Source organism: Gossypium hirsutum, chromosome A06 (assembly GCF_007990345.1).
Source record: "Gossypium hirsutum isolate 1008001.06 chromosome A06, Gossypium_hirsutum_v2.1, whole genome shotgun sequence".
NCBI classification, from domain to species: domain Eukaryota; kingdom Viridiplantae; phylum Streptophyta; class Magnoliopsida; order Malvales; family Malvaceae; genus Gossypium; species Gossypium hirsutum.
Window position 1 is genome coordinate 2,309,506 of NC_053429.1, and position 23,706 is coordinate 2,333,211.

General features: G+C 29.7%; 3 protein-coding genes across 3 annotated transcripts; all 3 read right to left on the reverse strand.

Moving 5' to 3' along the window:
• Window positions 1-2,567: 2,567 nt before the first annotated feature.
• Window positions 2,568-6,085, reverse strand: LOC107930587 (D-3-phosphoglycerate dehydrogenase 3, chloroplastic). The gene is made up of 5 exons (XM_041114837.1): window positions 5,389-6,085; window positions 4,804-5,180; window positions 4,626-4,736; window positions 4,164-4,259; window positions 2,568-3,347 (listed from the first exon to the last, which is right to left on the reverse strand). Exons 1-5 carry the CDS (start codon window positions 5,909-5,911, stop codon window positions 2,676-2,678), a joined length of 1,779 nt encoding a protein of 592 aa, XP_040970771.1. The 5' UTR covers window positions 5,912-6,085; the 3' UTR covers window positions 2,568-2,675.
• Window positions 6,086-7,198: 1,113 nt separating this feature from the next.
• Window positions 7,199-9,005, reverse strand: LOC107930588 (probable carbohydrate esterase At4g34215). The gene is made up of 2 exons (XM_016862253.2): window positions 8,235-9,005; window positions 7,199-7,558 (listed from the first exon to the last, which is right to left on the reverse strand). The coding sequence occupies exons 1-2, from the start codon at window positions 8,832-8,834 to the stop codon at window positions 7,349-7,351; spliced, it is 810 nt and encodes a 269-aa protein (XP_016717742.2). The 5' UTR covers window positions 8,835-9,005; the 3' UTR covers window positions 7,199-7,348.
• Window positions 9,006-16,677: 7,672 nt separating this feature from the next.
• On the reverse strand, window positions 16,678-20,377 carry LOC107930532 (probable carbohydrate esterase At4g34215). Its single transcript, XM_016862203.2, has 2 exons — window positions 19,485-20,377; window positions 16,678-17,030 (listed from the first exon to the last, which is right to left on the reverse strand). Exons 1-2 carry the CDS (start codon window positions 20,172-20,174, stop codon window positions 16,842-16,844), a joined length of 879 nt encoding a protein of 292 aa, XP_016717692.1. The 5' UTR covers window positions 20,175-20,377; the 3' UTR covers window positions 16,678-16,841.
• Window positions 20,378-23,706: the final 3,329 nt, after the last annotated feature.

Here is a 23,706-nt window from a genome sequence, read left to right on the forward strand (position 1 = left end):
ATTGCTTGAATGGAACTAAATCTTGAAGAGAATCTTGAATGGGACAGCCGAACATGTCATCATTTTCAGGCTTCTGTCTGTTATGGCCCAGGGAAAAGCACTCAAACTGCCCTTACGAAAAGACCCATCGCACCGATCACGATGATGATAAAGAGAATACAAATTCGCAACGAAGACAGACACATTATACTCCAAAGAAAGGGAACTCAAACCAAGAACATGGAGATAAAATTAAAAAACACATCACCTAATGAACCTTGTTTTTATTATTTTTTAACATAAAAGGCATAGAGAATACACATATATGCGTATATAGTTTTTCATTTGTTGCTGCCTGACATGGAGTCCTTGACAGCCTGAGCAGCCTTAGTTGCAGCCTCAGCTGCACCAGCTAAAACACCACCTTTGTTGCCAGTATTGGGCCTATCATGAGTCAAATGGACCACTCCCACGTTCTCCACCTTGGGTTCTTTGTTTTCCCCCGGTGGTGATTGTATATCTATAGTATCCACCTTGGTTTCAATTGCTCCCTCTTCATTTACCCTTTCAGTTCCCTACATTTAACAGCCATGGAGTTAATAAAAATTGAAGGGAAGATATCAAAGAAGGTGAACTTTTTACCTTGGTGTTCATGTTGCAATAATCGAAGTATGTAAATTCGAGGTATTTGGTGGTACTACAACAAAGGTATAGGGATATTTATTGGTATTAATGGTAACTTGGGTTTCAAATATTGGATTTGGTTGGCACTAGTGGCAAAGAGAGAGACTGAGTTGGGACACGTTTCATGTCTGGCATGTGGTGGCAGTACCAGCTTGCAATATTGCTGTGAGTGAGGCAAACACGTGCCTCTTGGGTGCCTATTTGTTTCACCCCTTGTTGGCTGAAAGGACAGCTACCAATTGCTGAACTTATTTGATTCCAGTGACTCGGAAAAGATAAAACTACAAATAAACTTATTCAGCGTTTTGGTAATTCAGTTTTAAAAAATTATTAAATAAATTATTTAAAAAATTTAAACAGCTGAATTATTCAAAAAATTTTATTTTAATTATTAAACTATTAAGTTTTTTTAAAAAGTTTAGTTAGTGAGTTTCAAGCGACGATTCAACGATTGTTATGATAAATAAGTACCTATTGATAAACAGAAAAGCACACTTTAGATCCAAATTGATATGATAGTTAGTATCAAAGATTGGAGAACAAAGTTATTCATATTTTAGTTCACAAATGCGTGACATTTAAAGTAGAAAAATATACCTTAGATCCAAGCCGATCTGACAATTAGTGATGGAAATCGAAGAATAAAGTTGTTTAAGTTTTGATTTGTACATTTGTGACGTTCAAAGCTATTTCATGAAAAAATTGAACTGTAGGAGAGAAATAGAATAAAGGCTTTTGATTGGTGCAAACGGTGTGAATAGAAGAGGCCATATAATAGCGATTTTAACAGTCCAATGACTTAAATGAAAATTTTCAAATAATTAAGTGCTCATTTTATAAATTTTTAAAATTAAATGGCCAAAACATAAACTTAGTAATAATTTAATGACATTAGGTATAATTTACCCTAAATGTTAATATGCATGTATGTTGATGAAGTAGAAACATCCATGATATACTAAATGTGAGACATAAGATTAGCAGAAGTATTACTTCTGCATTTGTTTCATTGAAAATAATTTTGAAAAAATGATTTTTAAAGAAAAGATTAATATGTTTTAAAAAAGCTCATAGAATATTTTTTGTTATTTGACAAATTTTTCTAAAATAATTTTTAAAAAGTTATTGTTAGTGAAACAAATCTAACATAAATATATTTGTTGCAAAAGATTATAATAGCATTTTTTTTACAATAGAAATTTATTTTAAAATAAGATAATATTTTATAATAAATAATATTATATGCAAAATTAATAATAAACAATAGTTAATCAAAACCTAATTTAAATTATATATATTACATATACGAGAGTGGACAGTGACACATTAGAGTTTAAAGAGTTGAACAAAGCAAAGCTTAATTTAAACAAATACTCATATTTATATAATTAAAATATTCATATTTTATACTATACAACATTTATTATTAAATATTTATAAATGGTATAATATATTAAGAATATTATTTAAAATTTAAAAATATTATTAAAATAAAATTATAATATTAAATAATTTATTATATTATTAAAAATATATGTTTAATGATATTCAACATTATAATATGTGATTTTAATATTTTAATATTTTAAATATTAAAAAAATTAAAATTAAAAATTTATTATTAATATAATAATATTATGTTTAATTCAAACTAATTTTTATATAAAAATAAAATTCCTCGTAAAAGATTTTTTTTTAAATGACTTGTGCTTTTTATAAGAGTAAACTGATTTAAAAAAAATCAATTTTAAAGAAACTCGAAAAAATACAAAAAATATTTTATGTGAAACAAATGCACCCGTAATATAATTTACATGAAAGGTGATATTTGAATTATGTCAACTACAATCTTACACTACATTATCTAAACAGTATTAGTAACGAAGATCTCAACATGATGATGGTACGGAATCGAGATATCTTCATATTCATTTTACCGGAAGATAATTACACACTAATTCTTTTGAGATTTATGGCTGTCAAAAACCCATCATGATGTGTGACCCATGTATTTACAACTTTAGGAAGACAAACTCTTCCACAGCTGTAATTTCTCCTATTTTCTTTAATGCATCTCTACTAGGTTCCTCATCCAGACCAATTGTCATTACAGCTTGTTTTCCTGGTGCAATCCTACCAACACTCATGAAATTTACATTTACATTTTCTTCACTTATAATATTCCCCACTTTTCCAATGATCCCAGGTTGATCACTTTGCCTACAAAGTACAATACTTCCTTCAAGGCTTACATCAACACCAAAGGATCCAACTTTGGTCAAATGGGGTTTCCCATCTTTCACCCTTCCTTCAACTGTGATCTCACCCGAGTTTGAAATGGCACTAACGAATTTAGATTCGACATTGGCTATTCGAACCTGGATGAACTCGAGTGGTTTCTCGGGTGAACCGTCTAATACTATACGCTCTTCAGTTAGCCGAAGTCCTCTTTGTTTAGCTATGAAGTCTGCATTCACTAAGTTGACAAAAACACTAGATACAGGCTCAATTAAACCCTTGGTAACCATAGCTCGGAGCAACCGAGTATCAAGATCATCTGGACCTCTAGTTGAGGCATAAGTCACCTTTACAAACTTCACACCACTTCCACCAGCAACCAATTGCACTGCCAATCTACCTAGCTTCTCAGTGAGTGCAACATATGGTGAAAGTTCTAACAGGACCTGTAATATTGGCACAAGAAAAGTTGAAATGCAACATATGATTCCCTAGAAACGACAAGGGTAAACTACACTAGTAGTTACCATTTCAATTTTTATTACTCAACTATGAAATGTTACGAAATGATCACTCAATTATTCAATTTTGTCTCTTTTTTTTAATCACCCGTAACTAACGAGGGCAATTTTTAAAATTGGCATTATAGTAACTTTAACCCTTGACATTCAAAAATTATGCTAATTTAATCTTGATTCTATAATCAGTTAACCCACATCATTCCCACAAAGTGTAACTTAATCTTTTTTTTGCAGTTTTATTTTTCTTTGTAACGATGAGGGTTAATTTTAAAAGAATGAGAATAGATAAAAATATTATCTTGGATTTTTGAGTGTTTTCTTTTTTATATATATTTTTAATCAAATTAGCTGTTAAATTTATTTTTTTAGCTTTTTAAGTGAAAGGGTTACAAAGAAAAGCTAAACTGCAAAAAAGATCAAATTGCACAATGTGCAAATGTTGAAGGTTTAGATTTTTAGAATCAAGACTAAATTGACACAATGTATAAATGTTAAAGGTTAAAGTTGCTATTATATCAATTTTAAAAGTTATCACAGTTAGCCTACTGATGACAAAAAAAGACAAATTGAATAGTTGGGTAATTATTTTGTAACTTTTCATAGTTGAATGACTCAAAAAGAATTTAATAATAGTTGAGTGACCATTTTGTAACTTTTCATAATTAAGTTACTAAAAAGAAATTTATTAATTGTTAGGTAAATACTAGTATGGTTACTCAAAAGACAATTGAGAAATGGTACCTCAGCAGGAACCATTGGGGCATTTACAGCAGTGGCAGCAAGTTCCCCTCTCAAAGCCCCAACAACTGCTTCAGCAATTTCAAGGGCCACACCTTCCTGGTCATAATATAAGGCAATAAAACCAATAGAAGGAAGAGGTAAAGAAAAGGGTAGAAGCCAAATTAAATAGTCAAGCAGGTGGTATAATTACCATAAAGTCTTTATATTAGTCGGATTGTATTTTACTCTCTATATTTAAAAAATGGGCAAATTAGTAAACTGGTCTTTTTATTAAAAATTTTATCTATACGTATGCTAGTGTACAATAATCATTTTTAACAGTAAAAATAAATAAAATTTTTAACAAAAAGGAGTAGTTTATTTTTTCATCTAACGTTCAAATATTAATTTACCCATTTTTTGAGAAAAAGTACAAAAATGTATCTTGACTTTAGTACAAGGGACTCCACCTCAAACAAGTACCTGAGCCTCAGTGGTACTAGCACCAAGATGAGGAGTTACAGTCACATTTTCATGCCTCACTAACTTATTCTCTTGTGGAGGAGGTTCTTCAGTGAATACATCAAGTGCTGCCTGCAAAAAGAACCAAACATTACCAACTCTCCAATTATGTAGTACTTACTTGAAAATGTACACATACCTGAGCAACAACCCCGGAATCTAAGGCTCGTAGTAAAGCTTCCTCATCAATAACACCACCACGGGCGACGTTGATGATACGAACCCCTTTCTTCACTCGAGAAAAAGTTTCATCATTGAACATTTTGGATGTAGCAGGAGTGAGAGGCATGTGCAAGGAGATGAAATCAGCAGTTGTTAATGCTTCTCCAAATGACACTAGCTCCACACCAATGGCACGAGCACGGTCTGCTGGTGCATAAGGATCATGTGCAATTACTTGCATTCCAAGTCCCTTAGCACGCCTGGCTACTTCAGAACCAACTTTCCCAAACCCCATTACAGCAAGTGTTTTCCCCACAAGAGATACCCCTACATACTTGTTTCTCTCCCATTTCCCTGTACAATTTAAAACCATTGACAAAATATTAACTTTCAAGTTTTAAGCTTCTTTATGAAATACCAACAGTCATACTAATACAATAAACAAGTAACAATTTATAACTATAGAACAAATTCTAAATTTTAAAACACACACAAACAAAGAATAGCACACAAACTGTTTGAAGAAATGCCTGAATGAAATTAAATGAGTAACAAAACAAACCGGCTTTGACAGAAGCATCAGCCTGGGCAACATTCCTGGAAACAGCAGTAAGCAAAGCAATCCCATGTTCCGCAGCAGCAATAGTATTGGCTGTAGGCGCATTAACAACGAGGCACCCATGTTCCGTAGCAGCCGATATATCCACATTATCAATCCCAACACCAGCTCTGCCCACAACCTTTAGCCTACCCATAGCCGATTCAAACACTTCTCGGGTCACCTTGGTTCCACTCCTCACTATCAGAGCATCACAAAGTGAAATCTTGGTACAAAGCTCTTCGGGACTTAAGTTGTAAGAGCAGTCGACGTTGGCGAAAGTTTTGAGCAGTTGGATACCGGCGTCACCGATCTTTTCAGCCACGAGGACGGTGGGTTTTGCGCCCAAAGCGGTGGCTAGGACTACGAGGGTTTTGGGTTTTTTGGGGCGGGGAAAGATGGCTCGAGAAGGAAGAGAAGAGCGCCATGACAGAGAGATAGTTGTGTTGAGGGAGATCGTCAGGTTCGATGAAGATATTACAGACATTGCTTATTGGCTCTCCCCTCACTTTCTCTCAGTGTGTACCAGTGTTGTATTCACGACACGTTGACCCCCTTTTCAGATGGATAAATTTAAAAAGAAAAAAAAAAGAATTTGAGGTTCTAAAATTAGCAATGTTCTAATAACCAACAGCTGTTTCAGTTCGTTACTTCTGTTATCACATGTGAATTCGGTTTAATTAAATAAATTCAATGATGTTTGAATGGGATAAAACCTGTCGAGTATCGGTCCAAAAATTATTATTAAACCGGTTGAATTAAAATAGTTGAATATGTCAAAAAATAGGTTGAATTAAGTTTTTAAAATTTTTAATAATTTTTAATCCAACGAGTCAAACCAACAAGCCGTCAAATTGTTTTAGTTTTGCATTAATTTTTTTTGTATTACTAGTTTCTAAGTATGTTATTTTGATTTTTAAAATAAAACTTTTTAGCTCAACTATCTCAAATTTTAGTGATTAAAATGAAAATTTTTGAATAATTAAATAATTGTTCTATAATTTTTTAAAATTTCGTGACCAAAATATAATTTTATTAATAGTTTAATGACCTTAAAAGTAATTTATCTTATATTTTTGTTTATTTTTTAAGGACTTTTAGTGAAATGCCAACGTCTTGTTATTACGTTTGTCAATTGAAAGATAGGGTTGGCTTCAAGTTGAGAGTTAATTTTAATTTTTTTGAGTTACACATCGTCCTGCGTTTGAGTTAATTTTAATTTTGATGATTTTGAATTCGGGTTATTTTTAATTTGTGTCACTCAAGTTTGTCAGCCGAGCATTTTTAATCAAGTTATTTCAATTTCATATCATACGAGAGTTTAAATCATTTTAAATTCGAGTTAATTTCAGTTTGAATTGTTCTGAATTTAGGGTATTTTTTTATTTGAATTACTTAAGTTTTTTGCCAGGACATTTCTAAGTCTTGATCAGTTTTGGATTTTTTCATTCAAATTTGACACTTTTAATTTGTACCATTTTGGATTACATTTTCGAATCATTTTTTAAGTTTGAGTTAAGGGAATACGGGATAGCGATTTTCGTTATTAAATCAGATTATTAAATTTATATTCAAATTAATTAAATCGGATTTACAAATTTATATCAAAACCCAATCTACTATCAATATATAATTTTTTTAATGTGAGTGCATGGATTTGTACAAATTTTGGGTTATTTAAAGTTTTTTAATGTGAAATGAAATGTGTTTTTCTTTTGAAAAAGTGAAACGAGGCAAGGAAAGAAATCGTTTAACAAGTTGTGCCAAAATCCAGTTTTGATTCTTCCCTTGTAGTCAAGGATATGTATTGGATTGATTGGGACTTCCACCAAACAGTGAACTTATTCAACATGCATGCAAAATGGAGATTGATCTTTTCTTCTTTAATTACTAGTGTTAGTAGTAATTTGACAAAGTGATTTGATCAATGAAAATGGGAAAAAGAAAGGAGAAAAGCATAAGCCAATTTGAGACCAAGCTTGACCTCTGACATGGTAGTAAGGTGAAGATTATCTGCATTTAGAGGCAACCCCTTGGCATCCACACACTTTACATTCTTCATCTTTATCCCCATTTGAGCTTTTCTCACCATCTCTATATTTGTAATTGTACCTTCTCCGGAGGCAAGTACGACCTGATATTAACTTCAACCAATCAATAATCCGATTCATTCTGACTTTGGTAGCTCTACTATATTTAAACTGAAAGATATAACTCTTTATTTTAGCATAATTTTATCGTTCTACTTTTATGATGTTTTTTGTTAATTCAAATTTTTACCAACTTTGACTGTTCCCGTTAAATTGTTTGCGCGCAATTTTTCTAAAAACAATTTACATGTCAATTGGACATCACGCTAGAACTTTAATGGAAATAATTAATAGTGTTAGGGGCAAATCTAGAAATTCATTTAGTGTAGTCGGAATTGAATTATAAAGTTTTAGAGAGAACAAAATGTAATTTTATCATGTATTACCTTATGATTTCTTCATTTTTGAAGGGATTAAATAGAAACCTTTTCATTTTTAGACCAAAGTGCAATTTTACCTATATAAACTTTTAATTTCATCATTTATAGAAGTATTAAAAACCAAGTTTCCATTTTTGGGAGCCAAGACCCATGTATGCCCCTTGAATTCGCAGTTGTTAACAGTTTGAACTAACTAATAATAACATTATAAAAATAGAATGACCTAATTATGCTAAATTTAAGTATAGGGATTAAATCTCCAATTAACATAATAGAGGGACCAAAACAAGAATTTGACCTTAAATCAAGCATAAGTAAACAATTGAAGAGAGACAAAGACCTGGATAAAAGGTAGAGAGGGGAGATTAAGATCCAAACACAAGTCCTCAATGAGCATCACCATCTTCCCTTTATATGTCTCAGCATCATCTTTATTAACTGTATCACTCTCACCTTGAAACCACAATATGGCCCTTATGGTTCCACCACCATCCTTCAATGCCTCATTGGCTCGTTTCACCAATTGATCATACAAACGGCTTCCTTTTCCCCATTTGTTTATGGAAGTCCCACCAACAGCACAAGGGACCAAGCCGATGATGCCGGTTCTGGACCTGTGTGATCGAATGATCTCGTTAGCGAATGCCATCCCAGGTCCAACCCCACAAACCTTTCCTATATCAATGTCTACATGTAGGGGTTCCCTTGCTACTTCCCAATCAAGGTTCGCGGTGAAGCGGAGGATGGACCGCTTTGGTTTGCATTCAGGCGGGATGTTACCGTCCCACTTCCCATGATTGACACCACCCCGGCCGGCCATGTTACTTTGTCCTGCTAGGATAAATATGTCCTTTGCGGTGTTATTTCGCCCTAAAACTAAAGTTGAACCGGTAACACACAACATAGAGAACCATGTCATCAACTTGAACATGTTGGACATGTTGTAAGTGAAGATACTGAAAAAAAAAGAGTAAAGCTTTGTTTGTTCTTTTATAGGAATAATAAATTTGATAGGATTTTTAACAATTAAAAAGACAGATGTGATTTGCCTTATTTAGGCAAGGGATTTCAATAAGGGTATTTATTATTTTGACAAATTAAAATTGGAATTTTCTTCTTCTTTTTTTTTTTGGAAAGAATTAAAATTAGAAATTTTAATCATGGGTGTAAAGGAAAAAGCATATTAAATGGCCAACAAACTTTAAAATTCACCTTTGTAATATGCTTTTAAATCAAGGAATAATAATAAATTTAATCCCCTTACCAAAAATAATAAATTTAACCTTTAATATTTACATCCTTTTGTCTATTTAAATCTTTTTTTTTAAGTTAAATTTGGCCCTTGTAACACCCTCTGTACCCAACCTGACTGTCAGGTCAATATATCGAAATGCTATATTTGTTGCTGAAGCAACAATAGTCAATTTTGTTTCATTCTGAATACTTATTTAATCACCTTGATCAATTTAAGCTTTTAATATGCCTTAGTATTATTTTCGAGTCTTATACGGGTTTATTACAGCTTTTAAAATAGTCTAAAGAGAAATATGAACTAGAGTGAAAGGCTTTCAAAATTTAAGGGTGACATCGCGACATCAGAGGATTCCTCATTACGACTTTACAAATTGACTTATGTCGTCGTGACGTGGTTCCTCCGTCATCACGTCAAGAATTCTATTTCCCATGTTTTACCATATTTTAAGTTTTTAACATCCAAGTCCTTTTTCAAAGCTCAAAATTCAATCAATCCAACTCATTTCACATGGCAAATCATTCACATTTAAGTATTTATAGTTTCAAGTCCACATAATATAACATGATATTCAATCAAAAATAACAAGGCGTATAAAATTGACACAATTATCAAAGTTTTACAAATAAGTCTATTAGAGGATTCACGCTTACAAATATAATTTATTTTTTCTACATACCATGACTAATGTCAATATATATATACCTATTAATTTATTAATTAGGACAACATACTTAGTACCTAACAAAGCATTTGAATTTATTTTATGTATTTTCAAGTCCATTATTTACAACAATTTCTTATTATATCACTCTTCTATTATTTTGCCTCCTCCTCTCCATTCCATATCCTTAATATATTTTTTATATATACATAAATCTTTTTCTCTTAACATATTGTTGTAGGCCAATTTAACCCCATGACCCATTTACATTTTACAAGCCCGTTTACAACATTAGCCCAATTACCCAAACCCGAATAGCCCATTTTACACCCTCAACCCCTTACAAACTCATCAGACCCACTTAAACCCATTAAACCCAATCCCTAAACCCATCAAAACCCGGAGCCCAACAACCAAACCCAAATACGACCCAATAACCGAACCTACCCGAGCCCACCTAAGCTAACCCAACCTAACCCAAAACCCAAAAGCCCAAATCAGAAACAAAAAAACACCTAACCCTAATCACCCCTTAGCTGAACTTACCCCCACCTGCCCTCTGACACCAGCACCGGTCACCATCCCCTGGTGCCACCAGCTCTGCTCCACCGCCCCAATACCTGCAAGAAGAGACAGAAATAATAAAAAAATATTTGTAAAAGGGTTATAAAACCCGAATAAAAGGCTGTAAAAAATAAAGGGATTTTGGCTATCAAGACAAAAAGGGATTTTTCTTTATTTTTTGCATCAATACTAGAGGTGTGCATGGGCCGGGCCCATAAAAAAATTTCAGCCCGTTTTCAAGGCTCGGGCCCGGCCCGCAATATGGGCCTAGAAATTTTTCCATGCCCGGCCCGGGAAAAAATGATAGGCCCGAGCCCGGCCCGGCCCGGCCCGGCCATATTTAAAAAAATTGCTTTTTTTTATTAAATAAAAAACTTTAAAATATAATAAATCAAATACATTTAAAACATAAAAATAAATATTAAAGCAAAAAACAAATAAAAAATAAGACTAAAATAATTCTTAAAATAATACATAAATTAAAAATAAAATAAAAAGTAATTATATTAAAATTGAAAAATTGAAACAAATTAAAATTAAATTAAGAACTAAATTATATTAATAACAAAAGTTTTACAATATTAAAATAACATTAAAAACAAGAAAAAGAGTAAAGTAAAATACTAAAGTTACTTAAAATTAAAAATAATTTTTTTAAAAAATAATTTAATATTAAAATCGGGCCGGGCCCGGGCCAAAAAAATCCTACCTGAGGCCCGGCCCATTTTCTAAACAGGCCTCGTTTTTTGTCCAAGCCCATTTTTTGGGCCTATATTTTTACTCAAACCCTCCCATTTTTCCGGCGGGCTTTTGGGCCGAGCCGGGCCGCCCGGCCCATGCACACCTCTAATCAATACTAGTGAATTAAACACAAAAACAATTCCAAAATATCAAAACAGTGGAACATCATCGAATCAGACCAAATCCTAAGGTGAATCTCCTTTTTTATTTTCTGTTCATTTTCGATTTTTTTCCATATCTAAATACATAAATATAAATAAAAATAATATTATAAAACGTAAAAAAATAAAAAAAAAGAGGCGAATTTTTACCTTTCCGACCACCGTGTACGGTGGCCGGTGCTAGCGACAGACGGCAGCCGATGATCGGCCGGTGACCGGCCCCCTGGCCAGATTTCCCTCCCTTCTCCCTCCTCTCTCTTTCTCTCCCTTCTTTTCTTTTTTTCTTTCCCCCCTTCACAAATGAATTTTTTTTTCTGAAAATGGGCCTATTTATAGCCCTCCGAAACGACGTCGTTTTGGGGGCTGTACTTAAGCCCCAAAACGACGTCGTTTCACCATGCCCGGCCCGTTCAACCCGAACCCTCCTCAGGATCCGCGTGTTTTTAACTCAATGGTATATTTATGCAATTGGTCCTTCCGCAATTTTATCTTTCGCAATCAAGTTATCTTTGGATTACAGATCGACCCTAAAATTTAATCGATTTTACAAATTGGTCCCTTTCAATGCGCAGCGTTTTAATAACTGGGAATATTACGCTTTTGATCCCCCTTTGTTTCACGCATGTTCAAATAAGTCCTTCTCTTTTATTTTTATTTTAGAATCTATCCTGTGCTTTATATTTTGTTTTCGATTTAGTCCTTTTTTATTATTTTGGTACTTTAATAATTAATTTCATCATTCTATTTTTATATATATTTATTATTATATTATTACTATTATTCTTATTATTATTAAGTATATTTCTACTATAATTAACATTATTTTAGTTTCAATTAATATTCACATATATATATGCACACTTTTATATATTTATAGTTTTTTTTAATAACACTCTTATTCATAATATATATATTGTATATATACAAATTTTTATATTATGTTAAGTATATATTTTTATTATTATGTATATATTACATAGCTATTTTACCACTATATTATATGTATGTATATATACTATTATGTATATAAGCTTTTAATACCGTATTTTATTATTATGAACATGCATTAATATTTATGTATCTTTATATTATTATAGTATATTCCTAGCACCATTATTATTTATATATATACTTTATGTAACATAATTAATAGTTACTCTTTAATATTATTATTATCTTTTTTGAAATATATGTATATTATATGTATTCTTTTAATATGTATTACATATATATGTATTTTTATTAATATTATATTATATATATATTATTCATATATCATATACATGTTTTTTTAATATTATACTTTATATATTATTATGTATATTTTAGTATATGTGTATATATTTGTGAAGTAGTATCGATAGTTCTTTTTATCTTTAATATGTATATATATTGCGCATATATTTTAATACTACATTATATATGTTTTTATATTATGTAAATAATCCCATATTATGCATGTATATTTCTAATATTATGTTATGTTTTGATATATATTACATCTACACTTTAGTATCATTGTTATATATTTTTATACGATCTTATGTATATATATTTACACGCATATATTCCCTTTTATACATTATGTGCATACATTTTTTATATTATATATATGTATATGTCTATACTCTATTAGTTAGTTTTATATACCAATTTATGTGTATATTTCTCACACTACTTCATGTATATATTTTTATCCTTATTTATTGTCCTTAATCTTAGTACCTGTTTTATTATATATGTATATATTTGATATATATAGGTGTATATTTACGTAATAGGATTTTTTTATATATATCATTATTCCCAATATGTATATATTATGTCAATATTTAAATATTATATTACATTCGCATTTTTTCGTGTATATACTTTTTAATATTGTATTTTCATCGTGCATATATTTCGAATATTATGTTATCTTTTTACATATTATATCATGTATATATATTTTTTTATATACGCTATGTACGTACATCTTTCAATATTTATTATTATGTATATACTTTAACATTACTAGTTATATATATTTTTATCACTTCATGTATAGTTCAAATAATATATATAGTGTATTTCTAACATTATCACTACTTTTATATATATATGTGTGTGTGTTTTGACGTACATGTTCTTAATATCATTTTTATGTATATATATTCATTGTTTTCTAGTATTTGATACTATTATTACATTTAATCTCGCATGAACCGTTATTATTTTTTTAATATTATTGTCATATTTATTATTTGCTTCAATATATTTCTGGCTCTCTTATTTATTTTTATTCCATATCAGTTTGCTTTGCATTATCTCGAAAATCATATTCTTGTTTTCTAATTAATTTCAATAATCAAGGCAATGTACCGATTTAACATTAAGTCATCGAATTTCATCGCTATGTTGGATGGAATTTGTCGGCTCTTGTTAAAATGGTATGTCCTTCTCAAAAAAATCGAAAGAATTGAAAATTCTTGTGTTTTAACCTGATCACGGCTAAATGTTACATTGAGCTCGTATTTTTGAAAATCAAGGTAACACGTGTTTATAAGATACCAATTTTGGGCGTCGCGAGGGTGCTAATACCTTCCTCGAGCGTAACCGACTCCCGAACCTTAATTTTCCTCTGGACTTTCACGTAGACCTAAACTTGGCCTTCTTTTTGTTTTAAAAAAGGAAATCATCTAATAGGTGCCCGATCACACCTAGGAAAAAGGATCGGTGGCGACTCCCTTCTTATTTCAAAATCAAACTTCCATTTTCAAATTTTCAATAAATCGCCACGATTAGCGACCGAATCTAAATTTTTACGTCGCTACACATATCATGCCTATGTGTGACATTAATTAAGGGTTTTTTTTTCTAATTATACAATACTCTTATCAAAGTTGTCCATTTGAGTGCCAATCACTAAATTATTTATATCTCGGCCTACACAATTCAAAATTAGGATCTGTTGTTTATTCTTGAAACTAGACTCGATGAAATATTTACCATAAAAATTTTAGAATTTTTACTTATTCCAATTAATACATTAAATTCTTTAAAATTTTCCCTATTCTTCTGCTTGACAACTCTAACCCTTCTTCACTAAAAATTAAATTTCTTTTAGTACAAATTTCGTATCATGTTACCATTTGTTTCCCTTGAAAATAGACTCATTAAGATTTTAATAATGTAAAATTCATCACCTAAAATTTTTTGTACAATTTATAATGATATTTCAAAGTCAGAACAGGGGATCCGAAATCAATCTGATCTTGTTTCACAAAAATTCATATATCTAATAATATAATTTTTTTTTGCATACACCGTTTCTTCTATGTAAAAATAGACTTAATATAATTTAATTTCATAGTTTAATTAACCTCTAATATGATTTATAAAAATTTTGGTGATTTTTCAAAGTCTACTGCTATTGTCCAAAACTGTTTTAGTGCAAAATGTTGATAATCAAGTTTATAACACCCTCATTTCCTTTCTCTACAATATTTCCCATCAATTCCTCTTATTTCTCTTCACTAACATATTAAGAACATAAAACTTTATATAAGAAAACTTTACTTTAACAACATTTTCATACTTTTTCAATAATATCAAACTTAAAATATATTGAAATCTTACCTCGTTCTATTGATTTCAAACTTTAACTTGATTTTCTCTCTCCTCAAACTTCTATTTTCTTGAATCCAAGGTGATATTCTTGTTCTCCATAGTCTCCTTATCACTTTTCTCTCTTGATGGTTATGAAAATTCCTTGAAATTCTAGGTGAAAATGGTGGAATTTTTGTGGAAGGACCAAATTGTAAAGAAAGCAAAGTTTTCTTCTTCTCTCTCCCTCACTCACGTTGGAAAGATGGGAGGGTCCTCCTCCTTTTTCTTCTTCATCTTTCTCTCCTTTTATACTAGTTATTTATAATAAAATATTAATAAAATATCTCATTAAAATATTAATAAAGTAATATTTATCTAATTAAATAATTATAAAATATCATCAAAATATCTAATTAAATAATTGATCATTTTTCCCTTTATGATCTTTTAAAATTTTATCCTTAAATTATCACTTAATTTGGTAAAATTATATTTTAGTCCCTTATACTTTTTCTGCTTATTTAATTTGGTCCTTCTTAATCCATTTTCCTTAATTTCTACATCCTTCTACCTTTAAGATATTTTCACTATTGTCCTTTCACTTAAACTTTTCCATATTTATATTTATACCACAAAACTTTTCACATATTTACAATTTAGTCCATTCCTTAATTTAATATATTATGTCTTGCTTCTTGATTTAACTTTTTTTTTATATCTTACAACTTTCATTTTCTTTGATCTTATGCATTTTTTCGCTAAGATTTTATCCCATATCATTTACTACAAAGGGGGTTTTGAGGATGTTACAGCCCTAATCTTATAACAAGAGTTGAATTTGATTATCAATCTTTATAAAAGAGTCGGATTGATTTTTTTTAATGAAAATATTGACTAATGTTAATTTTTTAAATCTGGCAGCCCACATGGCAATTCGCTTGTACTTCACATTATTTTTTTATTTTTCATGAAATATACATTTTTTGAATTTTGATTTTTTTATATTTAAATATTTTTGTAATTTTTAAATTATTTGTTGACATGACATATAAGACAAATAATATCATATAAATACAAAGTACATGTGGACTACCACGTAGGTTGTCACGTTAATATCATTAAAAAAATAATTTAACTCTTTTTAACTGTTAATCGCTAAATTTAACTCAAAAAATGAGTAAGGGCCAAATTAGCAAAACATGTAAACATTGAGGGTTGTCTAGACTTAATCTTGGATGGATCTAAATCGTTTCAAAAGGTGTCAAGACTTGATCTTGAAATTGGGTTTAATGAGATGATTGCTTGAGAATTTAATTTAATTGGATTCAAGGGTATTTGAGACTTGATTTTCAATCAATGATGTCCACTTTAAGAGTCTTCAAGACTTGATCTTGAAAACGAGTTTGGAGAGAGTTCGGATCCGAGAGTCTTTGAGACTTATTTTGGATAGATGGTTTTACTTCAAGAGTCCTTTAGACTTGATCTTGAATAACAGGTTTTATATTTTTTGTGTCCGTGCAACCAAATTTGGAAGAATTTTGATCCAATAGTTGTTTAAACTTGATACTTGATCTTGGATGAATTCAGATTGCTTTAACTGTCGTGGTGACTTACTTTTGAAACAAGTTTTGACCTCCTTTCTTCAATTAAACAAGACTAGAAGGCAACTTTCTTCAAAAACAAGTTTTAACCTACTTTTTTCGATTGAACAAGATCGAAAAACGACTTGATTGCTAGTTGTCAATAACCAGTTGTTAATGGATTCTTTGATGTTAATAAGCAAACTGCCCATTTCATTGCCATCGATTGATAATATTCCAACAGACATACAAATTCCATTTCATTGCCTCTATCAATACTTACCATGAATACAGAAGGGTAAAAGAAATTACAAAATGTAGACATCTGAAATTTTGAAGCAAATATTCTCATAAACCAATTAAGGAAATGAAGTAGAAAAGTAGGGTGTATCATTCAATACCCAAGGAAAGCATGAGCCAACATTCGGCCGAGTGTGACTTGGGCTGGAGTGGTGAGGTGCAACCCATCTGGTCCGAGTGGGAGACCCTTGCCGTCCACACATTTCACATACGGCATGTCTGTCTTTAACTGAGCTTCTCTCACTTCCTCTATATAAGCCCCTGGCCCTGAAGCTAACGCTACCTATCCAACACAACCACCCACTTTATAGCCTAGCTTGCAAGTTTTTACAAAATAAAAGCATAAATTTGGGTTTTTTTAAATATAATTCATTTTTATTGTAGTTTCTTACTTTCTTTATTTTTCAAAATGAAGTTGAATTTTGAGATTAACTTTTTTATATAAATTCCATCAAATAATTTAGTTTTTTTTATATAAAATATGTGATAACCTGTCATATACACTTAAGTATTTTTTGTATAATTGAATAATTTTTTTTACACATTTAAAAAAATAAAGAAAAATTTGTATAATATTTGTCTAACTATAAAAAAAATTATTAAGGTGGATATGTCATATCATCTCATGTTTAAAAAGAGTAAATTACGTCACCTTTTGGTACAATGACAATAAAATTACGTTATAGGTATGAGAACTTGGGTTTGATCCCCGAGTAGAGAAGAGCAAAACTAGATTCAATTTTAAAAAAATTGAAAAAAATTTGAATTTTAAGTTAGTCGAATTATTCGAGTCAACTCGAATAAGTAATTTGAGTTTCGAGTTCGAATTGAGTTAAATTTTACAGTTCGAATAACATATTGGTATAAATACCCTTGTGATCCCTTTCAAGTTTGAAAATGAGCAAATTGGTCTCTCTCTCAACAAAAATTACAAAAAAAATTAAAATAATTTTTAAAATTTAAAATATTTATAAAAATTTCAGAAATAAATTCTAAAAAATATAAAAGAAAGTTAAAATTTTTTTAAAAAAAAATCTAGAATAATAATTTTGGGACCTACATAAGTTAATTAATTATTCAAGTTTATCATACTAAAGTATTATTATTATTATTTTACTTTTAAAAGGTTTTCAAATATATACGGTTTTAAATTTATGTGATCTAACATAAAATTAGTTATATTATAATAAGATTTTAATTTGACATATTTAATTTTTAACTCGAACAATTTCACTTGATTTGACTCAACTCGAATTTCATTTCACTCGATTCGATTAAAAAAATTCTAAATCAAATTAGGATGATAAAATAGGACTCGTCAACTCGATTAACTCAAAATTTTTCACTCGATTCGGTCGAATGCTTATCTCTAATCCCAAGCAACTCCATCCCTCTCTCCTAATTATTAAAAAAAAGTAAACTACACCAAATTATTTAATGGAATTAAAGGGAAGTTATCCTCTTAACTAAAGATACATATTTTAAAAAATAAAGAATTCAAAATAATTAAATTATAAAAAAATTAAATTCACAAAAAATATAAACTTGGCGACTTTTCATAACTTGATCCATCAACTTTTTTTTGTCCTCATTTATCGCAAAATTTAGCAACTTTTCTTAATTTGGTCAATATTGAACTTGAATTTCATTAAGGTGTGATAACGTAACACTTTGATATTGTATCACATCATGACTTGATAAATTTTTTTATAAAAATTATATAGAATATAAAAATAAAAAAATAATTAATTTAATTTTTTTTAAAAAAATTCAAGTGATGAAATAGTACTTTTTCAAAATATCATATTATCGTACTTTAATAAAATCCAAATATAAAAGATAAATTGAGAAAATACTATAAATTTCAAAACTAACGTAGTTAAAAAAAATAAGAATCAAAATAAAAAATATGAAGAAATTCAAAAATTAAATATTAGTTTATCCGAAAATATAATTTAACCCGTAAATGTTGCTTGTTTGTGGCGCAAGTAAGAATAAATTCATAATTTTGGCCAACTTGTATTAAAATATATTAATCTCCACCTACATGTGGAAATGTGATGCCTTAACCAATTGCATGTGCCCCCCAACTGTCTTCTCTTCAGTCTTTTAAACAATATGAAAGCAATTGGACAGTGTTTTTCATGGCTTAATAAATTAATTGCTTCCTTAAATCAACTTATAGAACTGACTATTCAACAACCAAAAAAAAAAAAACAAAGTTGAAATTGAAATTTAAGAGAGTAAGCTGTTGATGATTTTATGTTTTAGTTTTTTAATTTTAAAAAGTTATAAAATGATTATTAAATTATTTAAAAAAATTTATTTAAGTCACTAAACTGTTAAAATTATTATTGTATGGCTTTCTCTGTTCACACCGTTTGCATCAGAAACCCTTTATTTCTTTCTCCTCAACAATTCATTTTTTTCATAAAACAACTATGAATGTCATGAATCTACATATATATTTTTCTACTCGTTGATGGGTACTAATTCATCGTACTGATTGTTAAATTGTCGCTTAGAATTCACTAGCCGGACTTTTTTTAAATAAAAATATAACAACCTAGTGACTTAAATTGAAACTTTTGAATAGTTTAGTGATCATTTTGTAACTTTTTGAAGTTGAATGATCAAAACGTAAATTTACTAATAATTTAGTGACCTTGGATGTAGTTTACCCAGTTAAGAAAGATCAAATCAATGAAGAAAAAAAACAGTAAAAAACAGATAGTACCTGGATTATTGGTAGCTTAGGTGTTTTCAGATCAAAACGTAAATCATTGAAAAACCTCTTCAAATTATCTTTATACAATTCTGCATCCTGTTGATTTTCTGTATCACTTTCCCCTTGATACCAAAGCATAGCTCTATACACGCCACTTTGCATTGCAAATTGAGACCTTTTCACCAATTGCTCATACAAAAACTCTCCTTTCTGCCATTGGCTTATATTAGTCCCTCCGATGGCACAAGGCACCAACCCTATCACCCCAAAGTTAGGGTCCTTGTTCAACACAGTGCTGGCAAATGGCATTCCAGGTCCAACCCCATTTGTCTTGTTGTAATCAATGTCTGCATGGAGTGGTTCATGGGCTTCAACCCATGTTAGGTTTGCGGTTAGCCTGAGGATCGAAGGGTTTGGTTGGCATTCAGGTGGAACTATGCCGTCCCAAGTTAGTGTCTCGGTTATGGTGTCGTTGAACACTCCTCCACGACCGGCCATGTTGCTTTGCCCGGCTAAGATGATTATGTTTATTTTTGGGTGTGGGTGTTTACATTGGATTGGTGAGGCGTGAGCCAGAAGAGCCAAGAGAATGAAGGAAAGCATCGAGGGAAAGGACTTCAGTGCCCCGTATTGACTCAAAAGGAGAATTTGAAGTTTCAGTCTTTTCAATCTGTTAAATCTCCGAGGAACTTGAACCATGTTGAAAGCAAAGGTGCTTGGTTTGTCTATGGCTTTTTATGTCGACTTTCTTGTTTTTTGTTCTTATATTCAATGTGATTATTTTAAGTTAAAAGTGTTGTTGAGTCCCTTGTACTCAATCTGATATTACATTTTACTTTTTTTTATTCAAAAAAATTAGTAAATTGGTATGGTAGATTAAAAAATAAATTGATCATTTCGTTCAAAATTTCACTCATTTTTTTTTAAAGTTGGTCCATATACATCAGCATGAGCTATACGTAGGATAACATGTGTAACTGTATGGTTATTTCGTCAGCAACATCAATTTTTAATAGTAAAAATGAATGGAATTTTTAACAGAAATAACACATTTGCTCTTAAATTTGACATTAATTTACCTATTTTCTAAGTAAATATGACAAAATGTAATTTAACTCTTAATAAGAAGCCTCCATGATACTTTTACCTTATTTTCATTTTTCATTTTTCGTAATTTAAAGATAGAAACCATATTTCATCAAATATATGTATTTCTAAATAATAAGTCTAATTCTATATTTTTTCTCTCAATTTTACGAAAATTAATTTCTTTATTAAAATTTTGTCTTTTATGTATTTTATAAACTAAGAAGCTAGTATAGTTGTTGGTGAACGAATGAACTTGAAACACTTATTTTTGCTAGTTTGTTGCTAGGGGAGTACATAATTCTTTTAAAATAAACTTAACCAACTCATTCAATTAAGTCAATTTTGATTAATTTAGTTTTGGTCTTGGTTACAATGGTTTTGTCAATCTATTATCAATTATTTAACTTTGTAAATGAATTGACCGATTTAATCAACTTAGTATATATTATTTTTAAATTATCTCAAATAAATTTATAATATAATATGTATAATACATAATTAAAAATATATCGATTAATCGACAAAATTGAGCCAATAATTTAATATTAGAGGAGCTAAAATATATAAAATATTGTGAAGGTGTGAATATGTGTGAATCACCCTTGTCAAAATATATAAAATAAATAGATAAATTATCTCGTTAGTCATTTTAAAATAACGTTGTCCCTTTTTTTAGTTATTTTAATTGTTTTGCCAATTTAGTCACTACAGTTAAAAAAAATATTCAGAATGAACACTCAATTGTTATCTCCAAAATAAAAAACTAACTGGGTATGTTATATCAATAATTTTTTTCACTTATTTTCTACGTAATTTAAACACAAATTATTTTTAAAAAAATAAAAAACGACACTATTTTAAAATAATTAACGAGATTATTTACCCAAATAAATTATTAAGAAATTTATTATAACACATAAATTATAATTTCCTTTGCCTTTACATATTTCTTACCCAACTTTTGCTTTGGTACAAAACTAACTGTGAAACTCAAGTAATCAGGCCTGATTGAGGCCCAATTTTAAAACTCAGACCCCAAAATTATAAATAAGGTATAATGAAAATTTTGGCTTCGCAGGTTTATTTAAACTTTTTCAATAATTTTATAAAATTTTAAATTAGTAATGGTAAAATTATATATTAACTCTTTAAAATGATAAAAATTTGATTTAATCTTTTAAAATTATAAAAATATAGGTTATTAAAATGGTAAAGTTACACTTTTTCTATCGTAAAAATATACAATTTAATTTTACCCAAAAAAGATTTTGGCTTCACCCTTGATTTATATCTTTTTTCAATTTGGTCTTTATTCCCTTTTTAGCTAAAATTGATCATTAACTTTTAAAAAAATTAAAATAACTTTTTTAATTGAAATGCTAACTAAAATATTTTTTTTAATGATGTTAGCGTGGCAACACGTGTGGCAATCCATGTGTGCTTACATGACACTATTTGTCTTATATTCCATATTAATAAATAATTTAAAATTTATAAAAATATTCAAAATATAAAAATTTTATAAAAATTTAAAAAATTAGCATGAAGTACATGTGGATTGGTCTAAAATAGGTCTTTATTGGCATGATTGCATCCTTGATAGAGTTCAATTTAGACCTAATTTAGTCCAATGTGTAATGTCATACGTGAACCTTGATTTAATGTCCTTATTAGTCATTTCACTTTTTCACTATGTTTCACCTCGTTACCATTTCTATGTTTGAATCCAAACAAACATCTCACCATTAATTTTAATTTAATTATTATAGTAACTAATCACTCCAACACTGATGTTTTCAATCTCACTGGAATTATTCTCACCACCGAACGTATTCGAAGACCGAGCTACCCACTCATGCACGAAGGTCGGCCCCATATTTAGGAGGGATTGACTAAAAATTAAATCCTTTTAAAAAAATGACTCGAGTTTGCATTTCAATATTCAAAGCTCAAACTCAACCCAGTTAAGCTTGTTTTCAAGTTTATAATGCAGTGTTTTTCTTTTCTTTTATTTAATATGTAGTGTAAATCATATCAAAATTAAATAAGTTATACTATAATGTAATTATTAAAAAAATGTGTTAAGTTATTTATATCTAGAACTTTAACCAGCCACAGAAATTAAAGGTAATAGAAGGAATGTATATATAAAATTATTAAATATTAAATAAAATTTTTTTAAAAAATATGAATGATTCTAAATGAGTTGATTAATCATTTATAAATAAGCATAAGCAACCCATTAAAATCTCAAAACTAAAACATTATTTATCTATCAATAAAACTTATATCGATATAATATCAACAATCATGATTAAAATCGACATGACCCATTTTGCATGATTGCGTTATTGGATTAACATCCCAATACGTAACCTAAAAGATCACATATATACCTTCTTCTATTTTGGCAAGCAATTGGCAATGCCAAATATTATATATAGTGTGTTATTTTTGCCTTTAATAGGAGCAAAATCAGCAAATCATCCCAACTTATAATAATATAAATTTCCTTTTAGATGTATTCCACTTGCTTAATAAAAGACGTTCCTTTGTACAATTAAGTGGAGAAAAATGTCTCATTATTGTATACATAATTAATAATATGGTTCCATCCTTGGGCAAGTTTTGACTTTGTTGAGTGGTCAATTTCTCAATTGGGTCCCTTTCATCTTCTCATATTTTTTTAATTATTGGGATTAATCAACACAACACGAGAACCACGTTATGTATGCAATCTTACCTTTTATATGATATCATTTCATCAATAAAATAATCATTAGATTTTCACTAAATATTTATTTATTAATAGGTAGGTGTGTGTCGACATGTATTGCCAAAACCCACAATAGAAAATGAGAAAAATTTAGGGCATGGAATGGAATTTATATTATTAAATTATGCTATGATTGAAAATGAAAAAAAGGGTGAAGTTGTGGATATGTCAATCATGTCAATGACCAACATTTAAGGTGTTGTTTTTCTTATAAAAGATTTGGGGGCGGTTCTAATGTTGGAAATTTTGACCTTTCTTCTATCTACCTGGTGCTTTGCCATTGATTCATTCCAAAGGGAATACAGCATCGTCCAACATAATTCATCTTTGTTTGAAGTTTAACACATGGCAATGGTGTCATGTCGT

Excerpts from the sequence above, each read along its gene's own strand:
- LOC107930587 (XM_041114837.1), bottom strand. The coding sequence starts at position 5,911 with ATGTCTGTAATATCTTCATCGAACCTGACGATCTCCCTCAACACAACT. Across the intron at positions 4,737-4,803 it reads ATTCCGGGGTTGTTGCTCAG|GCAGCACTTGATGTATTCAC; the intron begins GTATGTGTACAT and ends TTCTTTTTGCAG. Across the intron at positions 4,260-4,625 it reads CTAGTACCACTGAGGCTCAG|GAAGGTGTGGCCCTTGAAAT; the intron begins GTACTTGTTTGA and ends TATTATGACCAG.
- LOC107930532 (XM_016862203.2), bottom strand. The coding sequence starts at position 20,174 with ATGGTTCAAGTTCCTCGGAGATTTAACAGATTGAAAAGACTGAAACTT. Across the intron at positions 17,031-19,484 it reads CTAAGCTACCAATAATCCAG|GTAGCGTTAGCTTCAGGGCC; the intron begins GTACTATCTGTT and ends TGTGTTGGATAG.
- LOC107930588 (XM_016862253.2), bottom strand. The coding sequence starts at position 8,834 with ATGTCCAACATGTTCAAGTTGATGACATGGTTCTCTATGTTGTGTGTT. Across the intron at positions 7,559-8,234 it reads CCTCTCTACCTTTTATCCAG|GTCGTACTTGCCTCCGGAGA; the intron begins GTCTTTGTCTCT and ends AGTTAATATCAG.